General features: G+C 33.6%; 1 protein-coding gene across 2 annotated transcripts; it reads left to right on the top strand.

Annotated features, from left to right (window-relative positions):
- The first annotated feature begins 1,319 nt into the window (after positions 1-1,319).
- LOC133176590 (protein O-mannosyl-transferase TMTC3-like) lies at positions 1,320-24,186 on the top strand. Of its 2 annotated transcripts, none has more exons than XM_061311700.1 (19): positions 1,320-1,535; positions 2,970-3,106; positions 4,218-4,299; positions 4,574-4,673; positions 5,041-5,156; positions 5,464-5,636; positions 5,925-6,177; positions 6,700-6,851; positions 10,492-10,575; positions 10,999-11,136; positions 13,167-13,291; positions 13,661-13,764; positions 16,504-16,586; positions 20,552-20,624; positions 20,869-20,955; positions 21,169-21,242; positions 21,520-21,640; positions 22,448-22,567; positions 23,602-24,186. In XM_061311700.1, exons 1-19 carry the CDS (start codon positions 1,350-1,352, stop codon positions 23,938-23,940), a joined length of 2,547 nt encoding a protein of 848 aa, XP_061167684.1. In that variant the 5' UTR covers positions 1,320-1,349; the 3' UTR covers positions 23,941-24,186. The 2 variants fall into 2 exon arrangements, with proteins under 2 accessions (XP_061167684.1, XP_061167688.1); XM_061311704.1 differs by having other exon boundaries at positions 22,448-22,552; positions 23,602-24,185.

Raw genomic sequence — 24,186 nt, 5'->3', positions numbered from 1 at the left:
AAAGAGTTTGTTACCTGTAATAAATACAATTTCCATCAAATCAAGGTTAGTTTATTTTTAGATGAGAACTTTTGTTGTTATCGCTCAAATGTAGTTTGCAGTGAGATGCATTTTGCAAAGGATTGTGGATCTTGAGAGGTTTAATACTGCGGAAAAAATTTGTTTGGACCAATGTGCTCCAATTTTCTCTTTGCCCAAGAATTGTTGCAAGAGCTTGCATAGTGAGCGGCAAAAAAAAGTTGCACTTTGTGCCACTCTCTACACTTGCTATAAACTGGTAAAGGAGGTCAATTATGGTCAACAAAATAAATAATTGGTAATAATCATGATAATTCAGCACAATGTAAAGTAATACTTTGCTGCAAAAAGGATTAAGAGTTTTAGAATTTTTTTTGTATGTCCATCAAAATTCCTTTGAAACAAAGAATTCAACCTAAATTTCATCCATTCATACATTTTGTAGTACAGCTTGCTATTCACTTACCAAAAAATGGCTACAGAAAACATTGTAAACATTGAAGAGCCTGGGTTGGTGTCTTCGGGGGCCCAAGACCTTTAAGTAGGAAGGAATGTGGCAGTCAGATGAATTCCATCGCCAATGGCCAGATAGCTCAGTTGACTGGAGATTCAGGGGGCTCGGCGTCCTTCGCATTTTACAAAAATAATACGAATATGAAAGACGAATTTTATTTACCAAATGGGTGTCAGAGCGCATTGTAATATCTTTTTTTACCATGTAATTCTAAGGTTTTTTTTTTTTTTTTTTTTGGCTTCAATTCTTTTTCAAGATATTTCTAGCACATGAGATCAACAGTAACTATAGTGAAAGAATGAAGTGAAACTCGAGTAAACACTCCTTTTCAAGCTGTATAAACTCAAAAATCAATTATTAATTTACAATCTAGGTAGAAGAATTATGTTGGTAATGAAAGTATGAAAATATATAGCGAGTCATATTAACAAAAGAATGATGGATTTCAGTTTCAACCCCCGACTGACAAATGATGTTTATTCTAAAAATAAATTAGAAACCATTGTTCAATATTTTCAAGAACAAACATTATACATTGTTTTATGAATATTAACATTTCTTATGTTTTTAAAATTGTCAGTAATGTCAGACACTTGCAATATATGCAACGTCTCACATTGGGATTTATTTCTACTTTCAATTGAAGAAAAGATAAAATTATCAACTTGTACCATGTATTTAACAACATTCAGTTATAATAACTTTCTGTTGTTTTTTTTTTCTACTAGGTAATTTATCCTCCTAGTATGTAATCCGTACATCTTCGTCATCTTTACCCCTCCCCCTTCCAAGACCTCTACAAACTCCTGAACTGACGATGGAGACCCGAGTGATATACTCCGCCATTGTTGTGGTGACTGTGGCGGTGTGCTACTACAAGGCACTGGGATGTGGCTTCGTTTTCGATGACGTGTCGGCCATTGTGGAGAATAAGGACCTCAGACCAAGGACTCCAATAGCAAACCTATTCTGGAATGACTTCTGGGGGACGCCTATGAGAATGGTATGTGGAAACTTGATCAGGTGATATTGATGACAATGTAGGTGTAGTTTTACAATTTTCAGCTTATTAGTAGTCTGCCATTATTTGAAACCCCAGGATGTCTTTCTATTACTGGTCACTTGATAATTATAGTGTTACGGAAAGAAATCCTGTGAGTACCAAAGAACTATATACGGTAAGGGCGTTTTCCTGCCCCCATAATAGTCAAATTTTGAAAATCTCTTGAAATGAGAAAAAGTGCATATATTGTATAAAATAACCCAAATTAAGACAATATATTATGAAATTGGAAAAATTAGTTGGCTTTTCTTGTCTCTGTGACGTCACAAACTATTTGGATTTCCGTTATTTTTAAAATAGAGGCCAAAATGCACAGAGTTTGTTCAATTTTGACTATAGTATTTATAGAGTGCAAGCTTGCTCAGGTACCATATTCACATATTTCATTGATATTATCATTCTACACATTATATCAAAAGATCTAGTCTGAGCAGACCTGCGCTCGATAAATTCCAATCAAAATACCGACGTAAAATACGCTATTTTCTCTCAAAATCATTGCAATTTGGAATTTACGTCATTTTATTGACGTCATATCTTACTAATGATGTCATAGTTGATAAAAATATTCAATGCTTTGAAGTCTGCAAATATCCACCTGGTTTAGAACATAATTAAAGATTTCTCCATCAAAGTTTTATTTTGGGGGCAGATACTGGCCACTACAGAATATAGTCCTTTGGCAGTCAGGAGTTTTATTAAAATCTGCATATAAACCTATTCTGGAATGACTTCTTGGGAACTCCAGTGAGAATGGTATGTGGAAACTTGATCATGTGATACTGATTTGCCCCCTATTATTAAACCCTTCAAAGACCAAATACAGTTGAACTTCGGTATCTCGAACACTGATTCGCGAATACTGGATATATTGAAGTCATTTGGAAGTCCCAACCACTTATTCTTTTTAAGTATTTTACCCTCAATATCTTGAATCCTTGGATATCTCGAAGTTTTTCTCGGCCCCATTAAATTCGAGATAACGAGATTTGAATGTACATGTAGCTGTCGTTTTACATGTTCATACTATTAGAAGTCCAAAATTTTCAGTATCATTTGAAAATGATTTGGATTTGTTTCCATTTCATTGCATAATGGTGTAATAGAGAGAAATCTTGTGGGTTCTTATGGCAAACCGCAATCCCTGCAATTTTATTGAAATAAGATAGGTGAAACATTCCGTAATTTGATATTTGGTCACAAAGCTTTACAGCTATGCGTCACATTTGAGAGCAAATCAAAGATACAATTTTTATAGGATGAGCTTATTTCCTACATTACAATGAAGGAGAATTTTTAAAACTCAAATAGATATACTGTGAGGCAACTTATCTAGTCAATAATGGTTATAAAAATTTTTTTTTTGTTTTCCAGGAGAAGAGTCACAAGTCGTACAGACCTCTGTGTGTTCTAACGTTCCGGATGAACTACGCAGTCAGTGAACTGGAACCAATGTCTTACCATCTAGTCAATGTTGTCCTCCATGCCATTGTGTGTTTGTTGTTTATGAAGTAAGTTGTCCACATCACATACTGTAGATTCATCATTGTTCATGAGGGTCAATGTTTGTGGGTAACCAAAATTTTACTGGTTAGTGGGGACGTAATTTCATGGGTAAATTGTATGTTTTATAAAGATAGATAGGGAACGACTTTACTTTACTGGTCCCCAGAAAAACGCGCTAAACTATAGTGTCGCCGTAGGCGACTTCAGTATATATGAGATCGCGTGAGCAATCGAAAAAAAAATTAAAATATGAGGTTTTAAGCCTTTTTGACCCCAAAATCGAATTCTACGGTTAAAAGTTTAGTTTAAAACTTCGTTTTTAAACGAAGTTTTTAACCTCGTTCTCTGAAAAAAGTAATAAATACATGTATTATTTATTCAGTGAAAAGGAGACAAAAAATAATTGTGAACGAAGCGCGTGCGGCGCATGCTTAGTGCCGTTTCTTTCGTACTTAGCCATTTTTTTTTCATGTAAGCAAACCAACGAGATGTCGTTGAAGCTGAATAAAGATCTTGCAAAAAATACAGATGCAACTGAATTTCTTAATTAATCTAAAAGAACAAGACACTGACCCTAATCTCTCGGATGGTATGCGAGGACTAACCCAAATCTCCAAGGCGGATGCTAAACCATGCTAGACTAACCCATGTGCAAGGACTAACCCTAATCTCTCGGATGGATGCAAGACTAACCCTAATCAGTCGAAAACTTATGCAAGGACTAACCCTAATTTTTCAGGTGGGTGCAAGACTAACCCTAACCAGTCGAAAAATGTGCAAAATCAACCCTAATCAGTTTAGTGACGTAAATCTTACGTCATAGTGCAATGAGCATGTAGATCTTGCGGATCTGGGGACCGATAAAGTAAAGTCTACCCATAGATAGCTCTATTGTACTCAGTGCATGTGTGTTTCAGTGTTTGTGGGGATGTAAATTTGTGGGTAAGGATTTCCCAGGAAATCCATGAACATTGATCCCCCACGAACAATGACAATTCTGCAGTATGTTGTAAAGTTGAATGTCAGTTACATGAACATGTAAAGGGTGTATTTATAGAATACAATGGATATTTTGAAGTTGGTTGTACATATATGTATGTTTGTTTGTTTCCACAGAGTATGTAACATGTTTTTGAGAGAGTTGACCAGTTTTATAGCAGCACTGTTGTTTGCCGTTCATCCCATCCACACTGAAGCAGTAAGACAAGTTGAAGACAACATTTTGAACATGTTTAAAAAAAATCTTATTGCAAATAATGTAAAAAAAATTATTGCATTTACAAAGTAAAAAATTCAGAGGCACAGTTTAATAAATTTGGACCAAACATTGTTTTAAATATTATATTAAATACACATGTAAACTAAGTAGTTTTGTTTCTATTTATGATTTACTGATTTTCACCAAACTTTATCTGTAGGTAGTTTGTCCATAGTTTTATGTTTAATTGATTTTCACCAAAATTTATCTGTAGGTTACTGGAGTGGTTGGGCGAGCTGAGGCATTGTCTTCCATATTCTTTTTGGCAGCATTAATCACATATTCCAACTGTACCTCATATCATGGCAAAATTAGTGAGTATTTATTGTATGTTGTATGATTGCAATTTACTAGGGGTGCAAGTTATAATGTGTAGTCCATTCTTGTGAAAAATGTACTCTTATCTCTTAAAAATGTGTTGGAACACTGGACCGGGAATCGAACCCGGGACCCCTGCATCACTATTCAGGTGCTCTACCTACTGAGCTACCCAAGTCGATATCCATGGCCCAAACCATTACTTTTGCTTAATTCGTTATGTCCATTTAATTCATGATCTGTTTTGAAATTACAGGAGAAAATCACTTTGCTGAATGACTGAAACCATGTTTTACTGTACATGTGTATTCAAACTTAGTGTCATTGCAAAACATCCAGAATATATTTTATGTCTTTTTTCAGAATGGCCTCCCTTGATAGGAACTGTGGTACTGGTTACCATAGCGATGCTTTGTAAAGAACAAGGAATCACGGTTATTGGAGTGTGTTGTGTTTATGAAATATTTGTGGCTCAAAGAGTAAGTAATAATTAGCCTTTACTCACAGACAAAAAAGCTTTTCTGCTGCTTATCAGCCTCGGGGCCAAAAAAAAAAAAAAAGAAAAGAAACAAAAAATGAAAAGCAAAGAATGCATACTGTACAAAAACTGTAGCCAACTGTTGTATGCTAGTGTTCATTGAACATCTGTATATGTGACCTGTCTTGAAGAAATTCTTTTTTTGCATGTGTCAGCAGTTTTCAGTCAATGTGTAGGTATTTTGTTGCAAATGTTTCCATGTTTTATTATTCCTATGAATGAAAGCATGAATTTGATTCTCAATCTAGGCATCATTCCAAGAGCTGTTAGCCATTCTGGGAAGTTTTATTAGAGGGAAGCCACATATTCCTTCCTGGTTGAAGAACTCCATTGTACGTGCCATATTTTTAGTTGGGACGACTGTCTTCTTACTGTTGGCCAGAATTAAAGTTATGGGGGCTCAGCTTCCTGTGTTCACCAGGTAAAAAAATTGTTGTACATATGATTTTGACATTCAAATTAGATGGGTGTTAAAATTTGTAATATCAAACCCTCTGAATAAAAATACATGGAGTATATATCTACAGTTTCAGCTTTCTCTTTGTTGATGTTTGTGTATTAAAATAAAAAATTATACACTTCCGACATTTGCTAGGATATTTTGCGTGTATCTGTATCTTTATCAGTAATTTGATTAAAAGAAAATAAAATTATGAATAACTTATGAATATAAAAAATTAAGCATCTAAGTTTTCCCCCTAAATTTCAGATATGATAACCCAGCTTCCATGGAGAACACTCCAATAAGACAGTTGACTTATAATTATCTGCTGCCAATCAATGCTTGGCTCCTCCTCTTCCCCTCAGGACTGTGTTGTGATTGGACGATGGGAACAATCCCAGTGATCAGTTCTATACTGGACCCCAGGAATATTATAACTCTGGGATTTTATGCTGTGTTAGGGAAATTTATATTTTTTATGCTTCAGGGACAAGATAAGAGAAACAGAGCCATTATCATGGTACAGTACATTAACTGCTACATGTGTTTTTCAAACTTTGATATTGGTAAATTGCTAAAGTTAATGATGGTCTGAATTTCTTTCTGTGCAACAAATCTTAAGATTTTTTAATACACTAAGTATAGAGAAATCTTGAAAATTTGTACACTAATATGTAAATCATTTCTGACAGTATCTTGAATGTGAAAACAACTTTGAAATGAAAATTTGCAACAGAAAATTTTTGTGTATATATTTGTGTGTGGATTACTGAGAAAGTAGCCTCAAATGGAAGTTTGCTTTTTCTGTAATCTAAATTTCAATTTCATTTTTTTTTCAACTACAAACAAAGCATTGACCATTTTCTTAATCTTTGTGTTTTGCTATTGTTAAATATGTCTTTACTGTAAGATTTATTTATTAAATTTACGTGTATGCACAAATCTCAAAAACTAACTAATGATAACTACATGTATTCAGATCTTGACAGTTTCCATATATTTCACATGTTATGGTTTATGACCATTTATTATTACTTTCCAGAGTTTTTCCCTGATGATCCTCCCATTTATCCCCGCTTCTAACCTGTTTTTCCCCGTGGGGTTTGTGGTAGCTGAGAGGATCCTGTACACCCCCAGTATGGGCTTCACGATGTTAGTGGCTCTAGGGTTCCAGATTCTAATGGACAACAAACAGTAAGACCAGGGCTGTATACTCATTTCATATTAAAGAGAATGAGGAAAGTTTGATTCTGGGCATTTTACTGTAAACAAGCTTTTATATGCAAGCAAAAATACTGTATCTCTTTGTCATTCCTTAACAACTCAGTCTTGCAGATACATGTACAATACTAGTAAAACTTGTCAAATCCAATTGAATTTACTGCCAGGGACTTACAATTAAAACCATATTTGGCAAGCATTTGGGATAGACAACATCTGGGTTAGACAAGTGTCACTGTAGTTATTGTAGAAATCTGATAACTCGCTGTGTTATGCTTTTATTAAACAAGGAAAGCTCAATCATGAATATTACTCAGCAATTTTCCTTTGGTATCCAGTAGTTTGCATATAAAAATGAAACATATAATATTTGTTTTAAGTGTTAAAGCTTGTAGACATGTAGAAGTAATTTTCGTGATGTTTTGATTTTATGATATTCAGAGAGAAGACTCTCTTGTTATCTATAGTAGAATTTATGTTAATTGTGGTAATACATGTAATTGTGGTAATACATGATTGTATTTGTATAGATGTCAAATTTTGAGTTACTTCCCTTCGATAAAAACACTCATTCGATAACTTTGTTAATAAGAATGATATAACTGAGAAGAAAGTCATTGTAAACTACAGACCCTAAAATGTGCTACTACACCTCGGAAACGAACTGTACCGTTCCATACAAGAAGCGTACCGTACCGTGCAAGAAGCGTACCATACCGTGCACAAAGCGAACCGTACCGTACACAAAACGAATCGTACCGTGCAAGAAGCGTACCGTACCGTGCACAAAGCGAACCGTACCGTACACAAAACGAACCGTACCGTGCAAGAAGCGTACCGTACCGTACCGTTCATGAATAATTTTTGAAATAATTATGCAAGCCACGCCCCGAAAGCATTCCGAATCTTGCAATGACCGAATACAGTAAGTAATTTTCTTTTATTTCTTTCGACGCAGCGCCAGTTCAAGAAGGACAGAAAATTACCCTAGAGATTCAAAATATTATTATTAAGTACCATGCATCTGGACTAACGTCTGTTAATATAAGGAAAGTAGTTACGACTTCAAAACAACTCGACAGAGTGTGAGGCGATTCTTTATTCGCTATGCATGATCGGGATATGCTTGACTAACATTTTTTTCCGTATTAAATGCAGCATCGTAATATTTTCGTGTACAATTTATAATAAATAAAAGTGAATTAAATACAGTGTACTTTATCGTTTATTTCTATAGCCTTTATCTACCCTATTCTTGTCTCTATGAACGTTCTCGGAAACCAAGACACACCGAAAAATGTATTAGGATTCTGTGCTATTTTCCGAAACCAAGCCCTTAAAATCATTTTTTATTCATGTAAGTAATAGTTTTAGGGAGAATTGATTACAGATTTAGCAACAACAACAACAACAAAATTAAAAAAAAAATTACGAACTAAATTATCAATTTGAAAGCGAACATGTTAAAATGTAAACGCCTCTCAATCACCAGAAAAAATAAATAAAAGCGATGTATATATAAATAATATGTGTCGGTTTACACTCTTCTGACCAACTCAAGATGTTATCGCCAATATAACATACTGTCAAAAAGTTCGATCGCCACATTTTCGCATGGAATTTTCAGTTTAATACACGTAATCAAAAAAAAAAAAAAAAAAAAAAAAAAAAAAAAAAAAACTGGATATATGTCAGAATTAATTTTTATTTAAAACATTTTCCCATTTCATTTGCTTTATTCACTGAAATCTGCAGGTAAAATATGTAACCTGGAATTTACACAAAAAGCCCAGTTTAATTAAAAAAAAAAATACTTAGTCCGTGCATGCGTGTTCATCCAAGATTTTTTTTAAAGAAATACTGTACATTTCTTGCCATGGTCTCGTTATCTAGACTGACGTCTTTCTATACTTTCGTTATTTACTCTAAAACATTTGAAAATTTCGATCAAGTATTGTCTTCACACGTGCACAGGTAAAAACTTGAGCTGTGTATATTGAACTGTATCTAATCCCGTTAGTCCAGATACGCTTACATTCACACGTGTATCAACAGTTTGCTGTCTTTAACAGTAAGTCTTCAACAACGAATCAGTTTTAATCAGCAGATTTAAACAGAATTTCATGTGCAGTCAGCTTTTCTTCTAGATCTTCAATAAAAAAGCGAGTTTGACAAGGAAACAAAGAAGGGGGGGGGAGAGTAATTGAAAACGGACTATTTATTTCTAACATTTTGACATTAGTTATTTCGGAAATCTGTCTTGCCGTCAATATATATTATATACATTTATACATTGTAGATGGAATTGTCGCTGTCTTAACCGTTTTCTTGATTGTAACTTCCCTTCAAAAAACGTTTTTACACATTGATGGAAAATTTATGTTAAAAGGAAAACAATTACGCGCACAAAAAATAAGTAATATTTTGCACTTATTGTGTGCACTTCTACCGATTACTTTTCAATGTATTTTTCCTAGTGATCCAAACACCTAAGAAATCAATGTAAAAAAAAATATAATTCCTCGCAAATAAAACTAATAACTTGTTTGATCATTCGGTCAAGAGAAATTTTTTTGTTTGTTTGTTTGTTTGTGTTTTTTTAAGGAAGCAGCAGTGACAAGAACGTAAAAAGAATGGTAGACGAAATGAAAGCATGAGCGATTTATAAAATCAATCTCATTTACTTAAAAGTGTGATAAGTGAATATTTAAAATAATAATTGTATTCAATTAGGAAAACTTAAAGGAAAAAAAAAACATATGTACGCTTATTCGTTAAAAAAAATACAGAAAGGCCTTTTATGGCAACGCAACCAAAATATTTTTTTCATCCTTCTTATACAGTGTTTGTTGATATGTTCGATTTCTTTCCAAGTTTAATTGAACCATAAGGCGATGTTGTACAAAATAAGATAAAAAATAGACAACTATAATTATTTATTTTAAAAATTGAAAGTAGTTCATACAGAAAGTAAATAAAAAAAAGATACAGTTATTAAGACGACTTGTTACATTTAATAACAAAAATACAGCTGTAAAAAGGAAATATTTATAAAAGTTTTAACTTAAAAACAACTTATTAAAAAATGCTTGCGACACCGTCCTTCCATTTATATCAAATAAAGAGATTATAATAAAGAAATAAACGACTTTATGAAGTAGCCAATCATAATCTAAAGCGTACAGGCTCCGCCCACTTAATTTACATACCGTTCACCAAAGCGTACCGTTCACAAAACGAACCGTTCCGTGCAAGAAGCGTACCGTACCGTGCACAAAGCGAACCGTACCGTACACAAAACGAACCGTACCGTGCAAGAAGCGTACCGTACCGTGCACTAAGCGAACCGTACCGTTCACAAAGCGTACCGTTCCGTGCAGGAAGCGTACTGTACCGTACACAAAACGAAACGAACCAAACCGTGCAAGTGGTGTAGTAGCACGTTTTAGGGTCTGTAATAACAGAAACCCACAAATTCAGAAGTCAATGTTAAATGTACTTGTTACCTCCCTTTGCAATATCTAACCAAAAAAAAAAGTATTGTCCCTTTATTTTGTCATATGTAAATTTATCCGTCAATAATTATAGCTGGTTGTTTTCAATTTCCCCCCAGGAATCTAAAGCCATTACTGTGGGCTATGTTGGGGATGCTTCTTTTGACTCACAGTCTGAAAACCTTTGTACGGAACGGAGAATGGTAAGGAAGTTAATGTAACACTATACATGTTGTATGTTATTTTTCTATTTTTTTTTTATGATCATTTACATTGTAGGAATATTTTGTATAACTATATGATAAAGACATTAATTTAATTTTTTTTTCATAGAATGGTCACACACATAGTATATTTTTGAATTTAAATATGTACTAATTATACATGGAAAATTTCATTTACATGTTGGTAAAAATATGCACAGATGTACAGATTTTATAAAACATGCTAAGAATTGTCAATTAATGATGCATGTTTCATAGACTATGAACTTTTAAAAGCAAACTAATTGTTAATGGTGTTTTTTTTCCTTAATTTAAAAAGTTGAATTTCATTAAGGAATGTTATCCTATCTAAATCTGATTATGTATAAGTTTATCTTAAGTTTTTTTTTTTTTGACTTGCAGGGAATCTGAATACAGCATTTTTAGATCAGCATTAAAAGTCAATACCAAAAATGCCAAACTATTTAACAATGTGGGTCATGCATTAGAGAAGTATGAGAAATATTCTGAAGCTCTGGAGTACTTCGAGAAGGCTGTCAGGTTTGTAATGGATGTTAGATATTCCCTTGCAGCCTTTCATAAGGGAATGCAGAAGTGTCTCTCTTTACTCTAAAGCACAAAAATGAAATTAGTAGGTTGTAAATTTCTTCAAAGCACAAATTTTCACAAAACATTCATCAAAAGCAAGTTGTCAAAAATTATTATGTAACCCAGGGTCTTAGGGCGGTTCAACTTCACCAAGGAATGACTCCAATCAACCTTTACATCATTTATTTTGAAACAGTTAATGATAGACACATACAGTTGATCAGTTGAGATTTTAACCCTCACATGAGGTGTAAAGGTCGTTTATCAATAAGTTTAGGCTACGTACATCATCTGATCATGAGAATTCTATCTGATTATGAGAATAAGTTCCAATTACAGCATAAAAATTTCAATAAACTGACTGACACTTTCAACAGACTTCAGCACAGGAACTACTTAACACAATAGGAAAATTCCCTCCAAAATTATCACATGATCAAATTCCCTACAATTGACCATAACTGACCAATGGAATTCAAGGAAAGGGTATTCCCTCTAAATATAGCTAGTGTATAAAAGTTAAAAATATTCACATGAGTGGTATACTTATTTAGAAAATAACTTACAATGGTTTAATATATATATATATATATATATATATATATATATATATATATATATATATATATATATATATATATATATTAGGGATGTCAATTTTGTCAAAAATTCATATTCGAATATTCAATGAAAGTATTCGAATATATTCGAATATTCGATAACATAAATAAATCTGGTGTATTTTAAATATGCATCATCCTACTCCCATGAAAGGTTTAGCGTTGGTATTCTTATATTGGAAGTAAGATTGTGTGAAGGCTTTTGTAGGTGTAAAATTAGGAATTCCATTTGATATTTGTCAATGATTGAAATAAATAATTGATTTAAATGTCGAAAAATATGATTTTAACAAATTTAATAATATAATAAATTTATAGTAGCTCTAACTGAGGAACTAGTCTTCTTACCAAAGGCAGGATTGTTGTATACTGTTTAGTTTTCAATACGTGTTATTAATTACAATTATTAGCCTGATAAGAGATATGATTATAATCTTTAAAAGAATATTTTTAAAATATAAACAGAAATATTTCCATGGACAATTTTCCTAGGCAATCAATTAATTTTCCGATATTGAATATAAAATTCAGGATTATGTACAACCCGAGATAATCAAGTAATTTACACATTTATTCTGAAATTAAGCCCTTTACAATATCAATTACAGACGAATTCTATCAGACACTCATTCAATGATCAATTGAATTTGTTTTGATTAGTATACTCTTCACGTCTTTTAGACATTCCAAGAAGGTTTTCGTTTATTCAAAATTTATTAATCACAGTACTTCTTTTTATGAAATCTGTAAAACACCGAATATTCGAATCTTAAATTTATATTCGAATATCAACTCATCGAATGAATATTCGAATGTTCGAATATTCGTTAACATCCCTAATATATATATATATATATATATATATATATATATATATATATATATATATATATATACATATATATATATATATATAAATATATATATATATATTCAACAAACTCATGTGTTGCAAATGATGTTTCTAAATAATGAAAATAATAAATTAATTAATCATAATAAATTGATAAAAATATTTACAAATTTCACTCTGTCACAATTATGCAAGCATTAAAGCTACTAGAGTAAATGTTATAAGTAAAATGCACTGTATTATCTGTTTTTTTTTCTCCCTTCACTTAACATCTTTATGAGGACTCGTATTTATTGTGGTCCATCAAAGGAAAGCATTCAAGAGGACTATATTTACTCCATGGGACTTACAGAAAAATGTATTTATAGGCATTCATATTTTATATCCTGTATTGACATGTTGCAATGTATTTGTAAATATTACTTTTAACCAATTAAATCTTTAATTCGAAGCCGTATTCCTCACAGAATTAGTTATCTAATGTGTGATTTCCTGCTGTCTTATTTAAGTGTTCAACATGACGACATTGGAGCCCACATAAATGTAGGGAGAACATACAACAACATGAACATGTCAAAGAAAGCCGAGGCTGCCTACAAGAAAGCTCTCAGTTACTTCCCTCAAGTACAGCCCGGTAACTGTAACTTATTACACTAGGCATTGTAATTAATCAATTATTAAAAAAAAAAATAAATGTATATTTGATGGGGTAAAAAAAGAGATTACCATTTGCCTGTTTGAACTTGAGATAATGATTTATCATATATGAAAATATAATAATTATAAATATTAAATATGATTAAAAAAAAATCGAGATTACTGTTTTCCAGTATGGAATTCAGTGTCAAAGTTTTAACTCCAGCAGAGTTACATCATTTATTCAGTGGCAGACTTAACTTTAAATTTTTTGATGAGGAATGGACATGATGGAGGGAGCTGTATATGTCTCAAATAGTATTTCCTAATTTTCATGAAAGGCTTTTTTTTTTACTTATTTTTAAAGGCAAAAGTTACCAGGCTCGTATTGCTCCGAATCACCTGAACGTTTATCTCAACCTGGCATCCCTTGTCAGCAAAGATCCCACCAGGCTGTTGGAGGCGGATAAGGTACGCATACTACATGTAGCTAGTTATTTAAACAAAAATATCTTTTCCTTATATTTTTAGTACTGTAATGATTATTGACACAGTCATGCTGTTCAATTAAAGAGTTTACTTAAAGTGTATAGTTATTCTGTCATGATATGACATTATATATGGACTATAGATAAGGGTTCATGATCACATATTTCCATTTGTAAATGTATTCATAATAACATGCAGTTACATATGAACTCAGCTGATTTATAAAGTATATTTTATGAATTGTACTCAATACTTCAAGGACTTTTTTCAATGGCTGGAAGATAAATGCAACCAATATTACTTCAAACAAATTTTAAAAAGTTGTTCTCAGAATAAAAAAGCAATTATTATTAATTTTTAGCTCTTCTGAGCCAAAGGCTCAAAGAGCTAATGCTATGGCCATTTGTGCGGTGTGCGTAAACTTTTTAGAATATGGGCCATAACTCAAGAACCCCTTGGCCAATTATTGTCAAATTTGTCACAGGGTATCCTTGTATCCTTTTATACTAAAACTGGGGTTGTGACCCTTAAACAAGGGGAGATAATTAGGAAAATAGAAACAAAAGTACTGGTTGCTAAAAAATCTTCTTCACAAGAACCACTGGGTAGATTATCACCAAACTTACACAAAAGGATGAGGATATGTTGTAGATTAAAATTTGCGCAGGGATTTACCCTGGGGCAAAGGGCGTGGTCTCAAGGTCACTTCAAAGTTGACCAAAAATTACATTTTATTAAAATGTTGATATTTTGCTTACTATAAGGACTAGGACCATCAAATCTTGTCAGTTGGTGCATCTAAGGACCTCATATCATGTTGACTCAAAAGTAGGTCACGGTGACCTACTTTTTAAATTTTGCGGCCATTCTTTTTCAAAATGATTTAGAGGCATATTTTGAACAATTTAAGGCCTATGATCATCAAACTTTGTCAGTTGATGCATCTTGGGTCCTCAAAGTACGTCAACTAAAAAGTAGGTCACCTTGACCTACTTTTTGAATTTTATGGCTAATCTTTTTTAAAACAATTAAGATCATTAATTCGAATACGGGGAGGCTTAGAATCATTAAATCTTGTAAGATGATGCATCTTGGGGCCATAAAACATATTTATTAAAAAGTAGGTCACAGTGACCTACTTTTTGAACTTTGCAGGCATTCGATTTCAAAGCGTTTTAGAGGCATAATTTGGACATTTTTTAAAAGTCCTATGATCATAAAACTTTGTAAGTTGATGCATCTTGGGTCCTCAAAAAAGGTCAACTGAAAAGTAGGTTACCGTGACCTACTTTTCAATTTATATGACTATAATTAAATATTTCAGGTACTAATTGGCTTAGAATCATCAAACTTTGTCAGTTGATGCCTCTTGGGTCTTCAGAGTAGGTCGACTAAAAAGTAGGTCACGGTGACCTCCTTTTGAAAATTTATGGCTTTAATTAAATATTCCGGGTACTAATTGGCTTAGAATCATCAAACTTTGTCAGTTGATGCCTCATGGGTCTTCGGAGTAGGTCGACTAAAAAGTAGGTCACAGTGACCTACTTTTGAAAATTTATGGCTTTAATTAAATATTATGGGTACTAATTGGCTTAGAATCATCAAACTTTGTCAGTTGATGCATCTTGGGTCTTCAGAGTAGGTCGACTAAAAAGTAGGTCACCGTGACCTACTTTTGAAAATTTATGGCTTTAATTAAATATTTCGGGTACTAATTGGCTTAGAATCATCAAACTTTGTCAGTTGATGCCTCATGGTTTTCGGAGTAGGTCGACTAAAAAGTAGGTCACCATGACATACTTTCGGAAAATTTATGGCTTTAATTAAATATTTTGGGTACTAATTGGCTTAGAATCATAAAACTTTGTCAGTTTAAGCGTCATGGGTCCTCGGAGTACAACAACTGAAAAGTAGGTCACGGTGACCTACTTATGAAAATTTATGTCTTTAGTCAAATATTTCGGGTACTAATTGGCTTAGAATCTTTAAACTTTGTCAGTTGATGCGTCTTGGGTCCTCGGAGTACAACAACTGAAAAGTAGGTCACCGTGACCTACTTTTGAAATTTTATGGCTGTATTTAATATTTTCAGGAATTATTTGGCTTAGAGTTGTCAAAATTTGTCAGTTGATGCATCTTTGGTCCTCGGAGTAGGTTGACTGAAAAGTAGGTCACCGTGACCTACTTTTGAAAATTTATGACTGTAATTAAATATTTTGGGTACTTATTGGCTAGAATCATCAAACTTTGTCAGTCGATGTATCTTTGGTCCTCGGAGTACAGCAACTGAAAAGTAGGTCACGGTGACCTCCTTTTGAAAATTTATGGCTTTAATTAAATATTACAGGTACTAATTGGCTTAGAATCATCAAACTTTTGCATCTTGGGTCCTTGGAGTAAAACAATTGAAAAGTAAGTCACTTTGACCTACTTATAAAATTTAATGTTTATAATTTTAAAAAGTATTTTAGGTATTAATTGGCTTAGAATCATCAAACTTAGTTGATGGGTCTTCAGAGAATGACAAGTGATAAGTAGGTCACCATGACCAACTCCCAGGTACTAATTGGCTTAGAATCATCTTGGGTTCTCAGAGTGTGAATTGGAATTTCAAGGGTTTATCTAAATATACAGGATACTTCCAGGCTTCAAATAGAAGTGATAGGTTGTACAGTTTATCAGAAGAGCGATTCAAGGCCCATGGGCCTCTTGTTTTCATAGTACCTGAAGACGGCAGTTAGTATGAGACCAGATTACATTCAGGGATACATAAACAGAGGGGACATTCTGGTTAAACTGGGACAGTAAGTACAGGGATACATAAACAGAGGGGACATTCTGGTTAAACTTGGACAGTAAGTACAGGGATACATAAACAGAGGAGACATTCTGGTTAAACTGGGACAGTAAGTACAGGGATACATAAACAGAGGGGACATTCTGGTTAAACTGGGACAGTAAGTACAGAGATACATAAACAGAGGGGACATTCTGGTTAAACTGGGACAGTAAGTACAGGGATACATAAACAGAGGGGACATTCTGGTTAAACTGGGACAGTATGTACAGAGATACATAAACAGAGGGGACATTCTGGTTAAACTGGGACAGTAAGTACAGGGATACATAAACAGAGGGGACATGCTTGTTAAACTGTGACAGTAAGTACAGGGATACATAAACAGAGGGGACATTCTGGTTAAACTGTGACAGTAAGTACAGGGATACATAAACAGAGGGGACATTCTGGTTAAACTGGGACAGTAAGTACAGAGATACATAAACAGAAGGGACATTCTGGTTAAACTGGGACAGTAAGTACAGGGATACATAAACAGAGGGGACATTCTGGTTAAACTGGGACAGTAAGTACAGAGATACATAAACAGAAGGGACATTCTGGTTAAACTGGGACAGTAAGTACAGGGATACATAAACAGAGGAGACATTCTGGTTAAACTGGGACAGTAAGTACAGAGATACATAAACAGAGGGGACATTCTGGTTAAACTGGGACAGTAAGTACAGGGATACATGAACAGAGGGGACATGCTTGTTAAACTGTGACAGTAAGTACAGGGATACATAAACAGAGGGGACATTCTGGTTAAACTGTGACAGTAAGTACAGGGATACATAAACAGAGGGGACATTCTGTTTAAACTGGGACAGTAAGTACAGGGATACATAAACAGAGGAGACATTCTGGTTAAACTTAGACAGTAAGTACAGAGATACATAAACAGAGGGGACATTCTGGTTAAACTTAGACAGTAAGTACAGGGATACATACACAGAGGGGACATTCTGTTTAAACTGGGACAGTAAGTACAGGGATACATAAATAGAGGGACATGCTGGTTAAACTGGGACAGTAAGTACAGGGATACATAAACAGAGGACATTCTGGTTAAACTGGGACAGTAAGTACAGAGATACATAAACAGAGGGGACATTCTGGTTAAACTGGGACAGTAAGTACAGGGATACATACACAGAGGGGACATTCTGGTTAAACTTAGACAGTAAGTACAGAGATACATAAACAGAGGGGACATTCTGTTTAAACTGGGACAGTAAGTACAGGGATACATAAATAGAGGGACATGCTGGTTAAACTGGGACAGTAAGTACAGAGATACATAAACAGAGGGGGCATTCTGGTTAAACTGGGACAGTAAGTACAGGGATAAATAAACAGAGGAGACATTCTGGTTAAACTGGGACAGTAAGTGCAGGGATACATAAACAGAAGGGACATTCTGGTTAAACTGGGACAGTAAGTACAGGGATACATAAACAGAGGGGACATTCTGGTTAAACTTGGACAGTAAGTACAGGGATACATAAACAGAGGGGACATTCTGGTTAAACTGGGACAGTAAGTACAGAGATACATAAACAGAGGAGACATTCTGGTTAAACTGGGACAGTAAGTACAGGATAAACAGAGGACATTCTGGTTAAACTGGGACAGTAAGTACAGGGATACATAAACAGAGGACATTCTGTTTAAACTGGGACAGTAAGTACAGGGATACATAAACAGAGGAGACATTCTGGTTAAACTGGGACAGTAAGTACAGGGATACATAAACAGAGGGGACATTCTGGTTAAACTGGGGCAGTAAGTACAGGGATACATAAACAGAGGACATTCTGGTTAAACTGGGACAGTAAGTACAGGGATACATAAACAGAGGACATTCTGGTTAAACTGGGACAGTAAGTACAGGGATACATAAACAGAGGGGACATTCTGTTTAAACTGGGACAGTAAGTACAGGGATACATAAATAGAGGGACATGCTGGTTAAACTGGGACAGTAAGTACAGGGATACATAAACAGAGGACATTCTGGTTAAACTGGGACAGTAAGTACAGGGATACATAAACAGAGGAGACATTCTGGTTAAACTTGGACAGTAAGTACAGGGATACATAAACAGAAGGGACATTCTGGTTAAACTGGGACAGTATGTACAGAGATACATAAACAGAGGGGACATTCTGGTTAAACTGGGACAGTAAGCACAGGGATACATAAACAGAGGGGACATTCTGGTTAAACTGGGACAGTAAGTACAGAGATACATAAACAGAGGAGACATTCTGGTTAAACTTGGACAGTAAGTACAGGGATACATAAACAGAAGGGACATTCTGGTTAAACTGGGACAGTATGTACAGAGATACATAAACAGAGGGGACATTCTGGTTAAACTGGGACAGTAAGCACAGGGATACATAAACAGAGGGGACATTCTGGTTAAACTGGGACAGTAAGTACAGAGATACATAAACAGAGGGGACATTCTGGTTAAACTGGGACAGTAAGTACAGGATAAACAGAGGACATTCTGGTTAAACTGGGACAGTAAGTACAGGGATACATAAACAGAGGACATTCTGGTTAAACTGGGACAGTAAGTACAGGGATACATAAACAGAGGAGACATTCTGGTTTAACTGGGCAGTAAATACAGGGATACATAAACAGAGGAGATATTCTGGTTTAACTGGGACAGTTAGTGGTGAAAATGTGAAAACTTTTCCTCAGGTTACTGAATGAAAATGTTCAGCTTGCTTTAAGGATACACCAAAGGCTTTTTTCAAGATTTTCAACAATTTTGAGATTTTTGGCTAAGAAAAAGAAGTTAATCACTCCTTTCTAATGCATGTAAAATTTTTGGTAATTATGAAATGGTTTTCTAATTATTTAACAATAATGAAACATAAACACTACCACATGTGAATGTTCCGTTATTGAAGCTTCTGATTTGATCTGTGACTGCCTGCTCACGAAAGACGCAATAAATCACTGTGACCACTTGGGGAATTCTTCACTAGCCACACAGAGGTTATCAGTAATTAAACTACAGGGACTCTAGATTTAGAGAAGGAGATCTTACAGATCACTGATGACCATAAAATAGGAGGTGGAGCTTAGCTCTTGCCATTTTGCCGGGAAATCTTTCTGATTCAGAATTGAACCTATTTTACTTAATTAAAAGCATCTAAATACAGAAAAGAACCTCCCATTCTTGTGAATATGCATGGAAAATATGGCTAAGTGACAGGTATCCAAAGCTGAATCTCCAAGGTGTCATATATTCCTCGCTTTGGCAGATTTTGTTGTGTAATGGGTTTTTGCCCTCTACTGTAAAGTAAGATCAGACAGTTTGTGGTATTATTTCAAAGGATTCAGCTCCCTTATTTATGGACCAATTTCTCTGAAAATTGGATGGGTTGCTTCTCAAATGTGTGTTCACAAAACCGTATCTCAGATTTTTGATATCTAGCTTAGGTATGGAAATATCGATGGAAATGTTAAATTAGGCTAATAAATTGTTAACATTGAAGGACAAATGGCTGTAACTTTTGAATTAGAAGATTTATCAAAAATCTGAGATACAGTTTTTAAGTTCAATCTTTAATCTACCTTGAGGCAAAATTACCACTTTGAGGGGTTAAATACAAAAAAGTTGATTTATAAAATATTTATGCACTAAAATTTACATTAATATTTAAATAATTTTTAAATAAGTTATTAATTAAAGTTTAAGTTAGGATAATTAAATAGTGAATTTAACAAGCTTTCAAGTGATATATACATTTATTATGTTATCTTTGATAATGAAAGAATTACATGCAAATTAAATTCCGGCATTTGGAAACCTTTGGTGTATCCTTAAAATATCACAAAAGAATAGAAGGTATACAATATTCAAATGTTCAAATTTGGATAAAATGTTTTGTATTTTACAGAAAAGAAGAAGCATTAGAAGTTTATAAGGTGGCCCTGAAATATGAACCTGACAATGCAGATGTTCACTACAATGTAAATATGGCATCTTGTCTCTGTGACTTAAATGTGTTCAGCTTTGATATTAACTGATAAATGATGTGTACATGTACATTACTTTGATATTAACTTATAACTGATATGTACATTTCTTTGATATTAACTTATAACTGATGTGTACATGTACATTACTTTGATATTAACTTATGTGTACATGTACATTACTTTGATATTAACTTATAACTGATGTGTACATGTACATTTCTTGGTTCTCTATCAGATAGGAGTGGTTTTACTGGAGCTGGGACGACCAGAAGAGGCCAGAAAGAGTTTTGAAACGGCTCTTATTCATGAACCAGATCATGAGGTGTGCAAAAATTTATAAATATCAAGATCTTTTTTTCATGCATGCTGTATTTATGTATGTACATGTTCTGTACTAGATAAGTTTGTTTAGTGTGTAATTTCATGTATATGTGGCAATTCATTAATATCTTGCTATTAATGTCATAGAAATGTTTTGAAGCTAAATTTTTGGCCAAAAAAGAGCAAACTTTCACCATCTGTCATTTCATTTCAGCAATCGCTCTACAACTCTGCGATAATGATTCAAGAGTCTGGGGAACAGAGACAGTGGCCAGAGGCCATTAGAAGGTAGGAGTACAAGCAGGCTTCTTATTTCTCACTGATGTATGCCACTAGATAAATAGAATATGGGGGGGGGGTGTTCTGACCCTAAGCAGATCTTTTGATTTGCTTGTACATTTACATATATGTTTTAAATATAAAACTTTCTTGTGCTGTGCAATGTGATAATGTCAATTCATTGATGTATGTATTAGAATGATATGAAATGAGATTGGAGCATATTAATTGTTTGATTAATTATTTCATACCAGTTATTTTTATTTAATGATTTTTTTATGTGCAGACTTTCAAAACTAGTAAAGAAGGATCCTAAAGAACCCAAGTACTATTTTACCCTGGGAATGATCCATATGGACATGAAAGATTACCTGGAGGCCGAGAAGGACTTCAAAAACTGCATCAAGGTCAGAGAATTTATTTTTGCATACCTAACGACCCTGTACACACTGTACACTGAAGAGTTCTAATTCATGGTATTTTTGTGCAGAGTTATCTCTCTTTGATTTGATAATCTATGGTATACTATACATTCTTTAATTCCAATATTCTTAACATTTCATCAGACCTGGTGAAGGAACTGAATACTTCATTTGCATCATAGTATTTTTTTCCCATTTTAATACACATCAGTGATTTCTGTTCATCAATACTTTGTTGTCTTTGAATATTTTTTTTCCTGGGGAAGAATGGCATTTATTCTGTGTTGAAGATGGAATTGACTAACTCAATATTTAAACCTTTATACCTTATGATTTTCTCAAAGTCTAAAAAAAAAGTTTCTCAGTGTGTAGAGGGTCCTTAAGTCAGAGATTTACTTTAGCACTTTGTAATTACAGTTACGTGTACCTGAGCACTAAAATGCTGAACTGTTATCTTGGCTAAGTACATATACTTATAGAAGTTCAGAGCAATATTGCTTTGTTTGATACCAAATACTAGAAGAAGGATGCATGGGGACATTATCCAAATTGTACAGACATTTATTGCAAAACCTTTCTTTATGTATTTGGCCTTACATTGATTTTAAGGAGCTCAGAAAAATAAAGTCAATAATTTTTGATATTTTTTTTTTAAACAATTTTGCATATTCCTGTCATGTGTTGACCTTTTTTCACTTTTACCTGTATGGCAGATACTTTTATGTGACTATCAAAACTTTAAAATGTGATAAAATTGAAAATGCATGAATTTTTATTTTTTTTTTCTCTTAGTTTGACCCATTCTTCAGGAGTGCCTTATTTAACCTGGCCCTGATGTTAAACAACAACTTAAACCGCCCTCTAGATGCTATTCCATACCTGGAAACTCTCATTGAGGTAAGTACATTCATTGTAAGGACAGATTACAAGTGATGATTAATTACTGACAGAAAAGCTTCTTAATTGATCAGTAAATTTAACAATTTTCTCTGCAGGGCAGCATATCTGGAGTTTTACTGTAATTGATTAAAGATTTCAGTTTTTTCTGAAAGAAATTGCAAAATTTGACATTACCAGTAATCAATTTTTAATTAAACACTTCAAAGTCTTTTGTAAAATGACCATTTATTAAAACTATGGGAAAAGTGTTTTAAGCTTTTTGAAATGTAATTTTATTGCATAATAGAGACTATACAATATACAATATACAATATACAGTATACAATATACAATATATACAGTATACAATATACAATATACATCCTACTTCATTTAATTTTATGTAGAACGAACACTTCAAGGTATACAACTGTTGTTTTTAATCGTATAGATACATGTATATATAATGACAAATAGATTTACTGTATGTAATGTACATGTCTGTTATAACATGCTTATATAAGTTACATCTATATGAATAATAAGCTTTGTTCTGCTTTACAGTTTTTTTTTTTGTTTTTTCAAATTCTGAGTCTATAACAGTGTGTATAGCCATATAACCAGTATGGAAATTAAATTGCGTGTATTTTACGAGACATTCCTCGAATTGCTTCTCAGTATTTAATTAAATACATGTATAACCTGATTTACATTCAAACCCTGATCATGACATTAATAAATGACAATTAAAATGAATGATTTTGCTGTGTTTACTTCCAAATGTCGATATTTTATTAATAGTGTTACAAATGGGACTTTACATTTTTAACATTCTTAGTTGTAATGTTCGGTTACTTGAATAAGTAGTGCTATTGCATAATTGAGCAAATCCTATATACTTAGAGATAAAATTTTATAGCATTTTTTTTTAAACATTTTGTTTTAAATATTAAATCAGAATAATTGATCTCCAGGTACAAAACTTCATACATGAACATACATGTGTCTTTTACCAATTTTAAAATATGTGTATTCAGATTTTATTTATTTGATAAATTCCATTGCAGCATTACCCAGAACATACCAAAGCCTTACTACTGATGGGAGACATTAATGTGAATGCCCTCAAAAAGCTTGACGAGGCTGAAAAGAACTTTGCCCGCGTGGTACAGCTGGAACCAAAAAATGTCCAGGCCCACCACAATCTGTGTGTGGTGCACGTGGAGCGCGGCGACCTGATCCGTGCAGAGAAATGTCTGACAGCGGTCCACAATATGGCGCCCACGGAACAGTACATAATTAATCACCTCAACATTGTCAGGACCAAATTAAATGAACTGATTAAAAAAAGACAAGAGGAAATGAAGAATCAAAAACAAAGTCAACCTTCAAAAAATAAACCTTAGTATGTATACAGTCCCTTAGGAAGATGAATGGTTTCTTTGTTTAGGTGGGGTTTTTTTGTATTTTGTTATTGACTCACATGCATGGCAGAAGTAAATTGTATTTTAGAAATCTGAGTTCTATTGATGTGAAAATTTTCAGAGTGCTTAGTTTATAATTCAAAGAAGACCATGTACAGTATTAGATATATTGTTTGTGAAGATTGCATCAATTTATTTTATGCAGGTGCACAGTAACGTGACTTAATT

Source organism: Saccostrea echinata, unplaced genomic scaffold, assembly GCF_033153115.1.
Source record: "Saccostrea echinata isolate AGI-Se365-2 ecotype Australia unplaced genomic scaffold, CSIRO_AGI_Sech_v1 ptg000077l, whole genome shotgun sequence".
NCBI lineage: Eukaryota > Metazoa > Mollusca > Bivalvia > Ostreida > Ostreidae > Saccostrea > Saccostrea echinata.
The sequence above is the reverse complement of the archived record's forward strand: the minus strand, read 5'-3'. Positions and strand labels throughout refer to the sequence as shown.